This window comes from Cnephaeus nilssonii (genome assembly GCF_951640355.1).
Source record: "Cnephaeus nilssonii genome assembly, chromosome: 19".
In the NCBI taxonomy this organism is placed as follows: domain Eukaryota; kingdom Metazoa; phylum Chordata; class Mammalia; order Chiroptera; family Vespertilionidae; genus Cnephaeus; species Cnephaeus nilssonii.
The window spans coordinates 16,028,349-16,036,306 of NC_137090.1; the positions used below are offsets into that span (position 1 = coordinate 16,028,349).

At 54.3% G+C, this 7,958-nt stretch overlaps 1 protein-coding gene across 1 annotated transcript; it reads right to left on the minus strand.

The window, feature by feature from the left end:
- Nucleotides 1–72: 72 nt before the first annotated feature.
- Nucleotides 73–4,867, minus strand: NKIRAS2 (NFKB inhibitor interacting Ras like 2). The gene is made up of 4 exons (XM_079799204.1): nucleotides 4,767–4,867; nucleotides 2,981–3,088; nucleotides 2,325–2,566; nucleotides 73–1,700 (listed from the first exon to the last, which is right to left on the minus strand). Exons 2-4 carry the CDS (start codon nucleotides 3,072–3,074, stop codon nucleotides 1,461–1,463), a joined length of 576 nt encoding a protein of 191 aa, XP_079655330.1. The 5' UTR covers nucleotides 3,075–3,088; nucleotides 4,767–4,867; the 3' UTR covers nucleotides 73–1,460.
- Nucleotides 4,868–7,958: the final 3,091 nt, after the last annotated feature.

Here is a 7,958-nt window from a genome sequence, read left to right on the forward strand (position 1 = left end):
TTTAAAAAAAAGATATTTCCAATGGGACAATAAGGGGCGAATGGGAGGGAAACTTTTTGATAACAGTTGTGGTTTTATTGTGTCCAATGCATCAATAAATGAACTTTAAGCCCGAGCCTGTCTATGCCCTAACTTGACTTGCCCAGCCTGGGACCATCTGCCCCTGCTCACCTCTCCTGTTTGGGGAAGGGGCGTGCACTGGAGGTGGCCCGGCTATAGGGGCTCACCTGTGGTCGCGGTGCCCATCAGAAGCTCGAAGCGGGCCCAGGAAGCTGTGGGTCATGAGCTCACCTTACAGCATGTTGAGAGTGTAACCACCCTTCTGAGCCCCAACAGATCTGTCCGCTCCTGAGAAGTTCCTACTTGTTTGCCTTGTTCTGTTGAGGCATCTGAGGTAAGAAGGGCTAGAGGAGCACCTTGTCCAGCCTTCACCATGGCAGCATACTAACTGATAACAGGTAAATTTATAAATAAAGTCCAGCCAAGAGCTGAAAACAACCACAGGAAGGAGTGAAGACCAGCCCCCAGGGGTGTGAGGTTCCCCGCTGGGCACTAAGCAGCCATTCTGGCAACTAGAGTAGATAGCGCACTCCTGCCCCCTGGCGGTTGTCGGAGAGCAGTTCCAGCCTCCAGGGCCGGTAGGCATAGCACCTTGAAGAGGGAGAAGAAACAAAGGGGACAGTCAGCTGGCCCGAAGCCAGGGGCATTAAGAAACCATAGGGCTGGAGAGGATCTAGAAGGCCATCTAAGCAGCCCCTGTCACTGTACAGATAAGAAAACTAAAGCCCAGAGAGAAAAAGCCTTGCTGGGTGACAAAGCCCGTTGGTGACTCAGCCCAGTCATCATTCCCTTCCACCTCGACCAATGCAGCAGGAAGAGGAAGTGAAAACAATTGGGGCGGGAGGTCAAGTAGAAAATCACACTTCCCAGGAGGCTGGCTTCTTCCAGCCAAGGTACAGACAGGGAAAAAGGTCAGGGTGCTGGGTGAGGAGGCACCCCTAACACCAGTATGCACACGCATACACGATACCTGGACGCCCTTTCCCTAGAGTCCAGGCTGGTGCCGTGTGTGTGTGTGTGTGTGTGTGTGTGTGTGTGTGTGTGTGTGGCAGAAGCCCAGAGGTGTGGGACCCGTGATCAGAACCAGACCCTAGACGTGGCACTTCCGTGGGGGTAGCTCTGCTTCCCAACCAGGGCAGGTGGAAGGGACCCTGACCCACATCTGCCCCAGGTCACAGAGGGGCAGAGAGGATGGAAGCTGGGGCGGAGGAAGAGGTTGGGGGCACTAACCTAGATTATTTGCACTTCCCGGAGTTAGGAGGGAGCCAAAGCGGCCTGAGCCTGCAACAGCCCAGCTGCCTGCCCTAGCGGGGAGGTTCCCCTTTCCCCTCAACCCATCTTCCAGAGCCCCCGGAGCTGGACAGGGGTTGGGAAGGTGAAGAAGGGATGGCGGCAGCTCTTCAGCCATCCAAGGAGCCGCTGCCCTTGTTCTTACGGCTGAGGGGGAAGGCGGACTTGCTCTGGGGCTGGGTCATCTTGCTGGCCAGGTAGACAAAGGGCTCCAGGAGGGAGCGGCGGTCAGCCACAGACACCTCCCACAGCTTCACCTTCTCCGACTTGGCCCAGTGCTGGGCCACGTCGGGGTCCACGCGCCGCTGCTCCTGCAGGTCGCACTTATTGCCGAGGACCACGATGGTGACCTGGGGAAGAGGGACAGAGCAGAGACTCGTGGATGTGCCAGGGGCCTTGCGCGTGGGTGTGAAGGTGGGCTACCACCCAGGAGTCCTAAGAGAAGGGAAGTTTTAATGGCTGATATCTCATCTCTTCCTATATTAGAAACTATGAAGTGAGGGGGAGGGAGACTGTTGCTTTTTCCTCTCCTTCCTCTATTCAGATTCTGGCCTCCATCTGGCCCTCCCTCCAGGAGTTCCATTACAAGCCCGGAATCGCCCGTGCCTGCTCACGACTAGCAGTCAGTTCAATTCTGGCTAACTAACACGAGGAAGCGCTCCCAGAATGCCCACAGCTTACGGGGGGACTTAAGGAAAGAAGGGCTTCCCTAAGTAAGAGTATGGGGCCAGTAAGAAGAAGGACTAGTGGGGCTTCATGTGTTAGGCCGGGGAGCTCTGAAATGGAAGCCTTTTCGGTCGAGCTGCCTCAGCATGGGGCCACCTCTACGGGGGAAGACACCCTCCAGTGGCCTTGATCCCTCCTCCAGCTCCTGACCCACCTCCTAGAAAACCAGTGAAAAACAGAGCCCTGCCAAGCCTCACGGAGCCAGCCCAGGGCCCGCTCTCGCTCACCACCGGGGCTCCCGTACACACCTCCTTCTTGTCCTTGGATTTGTCGATTTCCTTCTTGAGCAGCTCCACGCGCTGGAAGGACTCTCGGCTGTCCGTGCTGTAGACCAGGACGTAGCCATCGGTGCAGGAGAAGCAGTGCCGCGGCAGCTCCGCCCCGTCCCGGAGCCCCCGCGTGTCATAGAAACGCACCTGCTCCCGCACCCCCCGGTCAGTTTCAATGGAGCCCACGTAGATGTCTTCCTGGGTCTCGATCATCTCAGAACCTGAGATAAAATGAGGACGCTTGTTTGTAGGGAGAAAGGAGACGGGATAACCTGAGTGACTGGGGATATCCTGACAGGCTGACCAGACAGGGAGGGAAAGGAATGTGGGGGCTGAGCGGAGGGGGCCAGACCCAATCCAGCAGGACTGGAATGGTTTGGGGGAACAGACATTCACCTCATGTTCACACCATGCTTAGCAAGAGTGAGACTTGGGAGTTCTTCCTCCTTATCTCAGATATTGGTTTCCTTCCTCCAGATCTCAGTGTTGTAGAGCTGGAGGGCATGCTGTAGACTTTACTCCAGGAGCAGATTTTGGCTTCTCTGAGTTATTAAATCCTACTCCTTATTCTTCAACTTCTTCCACCGTCCCCTCCCCGCCCCCCCCCCCCGCCCGCCCCAAAACAAAACACTCACCCACTACATGGTTCCCGTACAGGAGCTGCTCCAGGATTGACGTTTTGCCCACAGATGCCTGGCCACACACGACCACCTTGCAACTCTTCCCCATGCTTAGCCTTCAGCCTTAAAGAACAGCAGCACACTGGGTGAGGTGGACCAAAACAGAGCCCAAGTTCTGAGCTGCATGGGTAGCCTCGGGGGTCCAGCACTGCCCTCTCCTCTAGTCAGGGTGTATGTCAGAAATGATGTGTCTAACTCGCCCTAGCCGGTTTGGCTCAGTGGAAAGAGTGTTGGCCGGCAGACTGAAGGGTCCCAGGTTTGATTCTGGTCAAGGGCACATGCCCGGGTTGCGGGCTCGATCCCCATTAGGGGGCGTGCAGGAGGCAGCCGATCAATGATTCTCTCTCATCATTGATGTTTCTATCTCTCCCTCCCTGTCTGAAATCAATAAAAATATATTAACAAAAAAAAAAAAAGAGAGAGAGAGAGAAATGATGTGTCTATGACCCCTCCTGGGTAGGGAGCTGTGTCCTTTTTTTAAAAATATATTTTTATTGATTTCAGAGAGGAAGGGGGAGAGAGAGATATATATAGATAGAGAGATAGAAACATCAATGATGAGAGAGAATCATTGATCGGCTGCCTCCTGCACGCCCCCTAATGGGGATCGAGCCCGCAACCCGGGCATGTGCCTTTGACTGGAATCGAACCTGGGACCCGTCAGTCCCCAGGCCGACGCTCTATCCACTGAGCTAAACCAGCTAGGGTGGAGCCGTGTCTTTCTCATCTTCGCGATTCCCGGTCCCTGGCCAGTGACTGTTGGTGCTCACCATATGCTGTCATAAGGGGGAAAGAGGTGCTGGTGAAAAGGAAGCTCCGGGGAGGACCCTCTCCATGCACAGGCCTTGGGAGGACCAGTTACTGAAGGGAGCCCACGCTCAGCGCCCTCTCTTTAACCCTGGCCCCACGGAGAAATAGATAAATAAGCAGGAATGCTATTTTGTGTGGATGTGTCTTAAGCTACTCTTCCTGGTGAACAAATCAGAACATTTTGCTTTCCTGTATGACTTCTCTAGACAGCTAATTCCCTCTGATTCCTAGTCAAGTCCCCGGCTAAGAGGAAGACCACCAGACAAAAAAGAAGTGATGGAGCCCTGACCGGTTTGGCTCAGTGGATAGAGCGTCAGCCTGCGGACTGAAGGGTCCCGGGTTCGATTGCGGTCAAGGGCATGTACCTTGGTTGCGGGCACATCCCCAGTAGGAGGTGTGCAGGAGGCAGCTGATCGATGTTTCTAACTCTCTATCCCTCTCCCTTCCTCTCTGTAAAAAATCAATAAAATATATATTTTTAAAAAGTGAAGGAGTCTAAGGAAAGAAAGGCTACGGAAAGGAGACGGTTTTGCCGCCCTTGGGCTGGCAGACCCAGATGAGAAGCTCAGACACAGAAACCCCTTCTCCCCAGAGATCTCGAAGGCATCCCAAAATTCAGGCTTCCCACAAGCAGCCCCAGATTCCTCCAGAGAACAGAGAGATCATTCCCCAAAGGGGTTCCAAACAGAACCCTCTCCGGAGGAAACTCCTGATACAGACCCTCCTACCCCGCCCAAAGGGCCCCACACACTGAGCTCCACGACTAACAGGTACCCCAAGAGAGAGCCTCCGCCACAGACTTCCCCACGAGGGGACGCCCCCACCTCCACCTCCACCCCCGCCCCCACCGCAGGAGGGATTTACGGCGGCAAACATCTGCCACCTAAAGTGGCCCCGACGCGTGGCCGACCCCCGCCTTCCAGCTCCGTACCTGCCGGGGCCCTCGCAGCACCCCAGCCCGGCCCCTGAGGAGCACCGGGATCAGCACGGCCGCCAGGACGCCGTCCTTCCGGGCGCATCCGGGCTCTGTCCGGCCCCGCCCCCCGCCCCCCAGCTTCTGTCCCCCAAGACGAATTCCGGCGGCAGAGAGCCGGCGCCGTCCGCCCAGCGCCCCCAGAGGCCGGCGGGGGACCTGACGGCCGGGACCCGGACTGGCGGTGCGGAGCGGGCGCGCGCGGCCCTGGGCTCCCTGGACGCGGGGCGCCGTTCTGGTTGTCTGACGCCCAGGTGTTCTCTCTCTTCCGGCTGCTGTAGTTCAGTGACACTGCCTTTATTCAATCGTTCATTCATCAAGTGTATCGTGAGCGGTACAGGACCACGTCCCGGGAAAAGGAGACGCATTATTCACCCTAGCTGCCCACTGGGAGGTCACTGCCTAGAGGAGCAGACGTCTGATCCAAAAATGACAGCGCGGTGAGAGCTGTTAGAGGAGCTACAGGAGCACAGCAGACTTGGGGGCGTTTAACGTGGGGCAGTGGGCGCCACGGAGAACTTCTGGAGTCGGTTATGTCTGTGTTGAGGTTTGAAGGACTTGGGAGGAAAGGATGAAGAAAACATGGCAAAGCCCTAACCGGTTTGGCTCAGTGGATAGAGCGTCGGCCTGCGGACTGAAGGGTCCCAGGTTCGATTCCCATCAAGGGCATGTACCTTGGTTGCGGGCACATCCCCAGGAGGGGATGTGCAGGAGGCAGCTGATCGATGTTTCTCTCTCATCGATGTTTCTGATTCTCTATTCCTCTCCCTTCCTCTCTGTAAAAAATCAATAAAATAGCCCTAGCCGGTTTGGCTCAGTGGATAGAGCGTCGGCCTGTGGACTGAGGGATCCCAGGTTCGATTCTGGTCAAGGGCATGTACCTTGGTTGCGGGCACATCCCCAATAGGAGGTGTGCAGGAGGCATCCGATCGATGATTGTCTCTCTTGGATGTTTCTAACTCTCTATCCCTCTCCCTTCCTCTCTGTAAAAAAATCAATAAAATATATTTTTTAAAAAGAAAACATGGCAGAGAATCATGGCATTTTTCTGGAACTACAAGTACATGGGTTCAATATTGATGGTAGAAGGAACCAAATAATCAAAGGCTTTGTGTAGATCAAAGGCTTCAAACTGTATCCTAACAGCCATGGAAAGCCATTGGTAGGTTTTAGTGCAGTAACATGGTCAGTTTTTGCTTTTAAGGTCAAGTCTGGTAGAAGACTGAATATTGGGAAGAGATGAGACCAGGGTGCCAGTTGGGAAACTTTGATACTATTCCAAGTTAAAAAAAGATAACAAGAGCCAGAATTGGGATGGAAAGATGATAGATTTGGGAGACTTTGGGTAAGAGAATCAAGATTTGATGCTAAATTGGGAGTCAGGAGTAAGAACGAGAGAGGAATTCATGATGTCTTCCATCTGTCTCGTTTGATGACCAGGTGAATGATGAATCCATTCAACAAGATAAGGAACTCAGCAGAAGAGAATCAAGTACAGCATTTGCTGTTGTTTTTTTCTGTTGTGGAGGGGTGGGGAGAGAATGACAAGTTCCATTTAAATATGTTAAGCTTTAGGGATTTGTGAAACATCCAAAAGATACCAGTAGAGTTGGATATACAGATCTGAACTCAGAAGAGAGATGTAGGTTGGAGATACCAACAGACAGAGAACACAAAGTGGGAAGGTGGTGAAAGACTATCTCTTGTATTAGACTGTAGACTGTGAGCCACTGGCAGGCAGGGCAGGTGGTGAGTCTGTGTCCTCCCAAGCTAGAATAGGGACTTTGGAGAGGGCTGGATAAATGACCTCTCTTCCAACCCACTGAGCCCTCCCATTCTCCCCTACCTAATGGTGAGTCTGGTTTCAGCTTCCTTGGCACGCTGATAGTCAGGGATCATGCAAGCAGCCGATGGACAATGGCACATAGTTTTACCGGAGGAAGAGGATAAGATCCCTTTTGCATTCCCTTGCCCCTTTATTAATTCCCCATATATCTCAAAAATTGTTTTTAATATATCTTTATTGATTTCAGAGAGGAAGGGAGAGGAAAAGAGAGATAGAAACATCAATGATGAGAGAGAATCATTCATTGGCTGCCTCCTGCACGTCCCCTACTGGGGATCAAGCCTGCAACCCAGGCATGTGCCCTTGACCGGAATTGAACCTGGGACCCTTCAGTCCGCAGGCTGATGCTCTGTCCACTGAGCCAACCCAGCTAGGGCTATATCTCACATTTTAACCTCAAACTCCTCCAATTTAACCTCAGAAAAACCCAATTTAATTCAAGCCCACAAATATTATTGGTTTGGGTGAGGTTAAGTACTACAAAGATGGCTAGGCTGTGTCCCTGCCCTCGAAGAGTTCCCAGTCCAGACTGCATTCAGCAAGGCAGACGTGCTGAGCAGAGAGTTTTTACAAGGGGTGGGAATACTGGGGACACTAGGGCAGGGACCTCACCCTGTGAGCTGCCTTATAAACTCAAGGGCAGGGTCCGAGGCGCTGTGCCACTCGTCCTAGGCCTGATGCTGAGATGGCACTCCCAAGCGGCTGACATGAAAGCAGCATCATAAAAGGGTCAGCGTCATTGGGGTGATGAACCAGCTGGTGCGTGGAGAGCCAGAGGGGATGAAAGGCGCGGGGTGAAGACGCCCTGCGTACCCTTGGCTTGACTGGGCAGGGCTTCCAAGGGCCGATGAAAGCTGGAGGAACCGGGCTCAAAGTGTCTCTTCTTGCCTTTCCCGGGAGGAAGCTGTGGACACGCTCCGAGGTCGGGAAGGCAGCAGTGGGGGGGCTCTTTCCCTCCAGAGTCCTGGGTGACCGGGTCCCCACCCAACTCAGACCCCCTTCAACCTTCCAGAAGACGCTCAAGAGTTGGAAGTTGCTATGGCAACGAGGCTCCGGGAAGACTGAGGAAAGCCAAGGTCTACAGAGACGACATCCTCCTGTACCCCCTTCCGATCTACGGTTAAAGTGGCGCCCCCCACGCACAGGAACCGTCCCTGGGGCCCCGCCCCGGCGCGGAGACCGCCGTGGACCTCCGGGGGCGGGAGGCCGCTCTGGCCCCAAGCGGAGCCTCTCGCTGGTAGACGGGCCCGAGGGAGCCTCTCTGGGCACAGCGCCGCTGCGCGACTCGATGCTCCGACCGGAAG

Bases quoted from the DNA above. Each gene is read 5' to 3' on its own strand.
- NKIRAS2 (XM_079799204.1), bottom strand. From the start codon at position 3,074: ATGGGGAAGAGTTGCAAGGTGGTCGTGTGTGGCCAGGCATCTGTGGGC. The intron at 2,567-2,980 runs GTGAGTGTTTTG...ATTTTATCTCAG, and splicing joins GTACGGGAACCATGTAGTGG to GTTCTGAGATGATCGAGACC. The intron at 1,701-2,324 runs GTGTGTACGGGA...CCTCTTCCCCAG, and splicing joins AATCCAAGGACAAGAAGGAG to GTCACCATCGTGGTCCTCGG.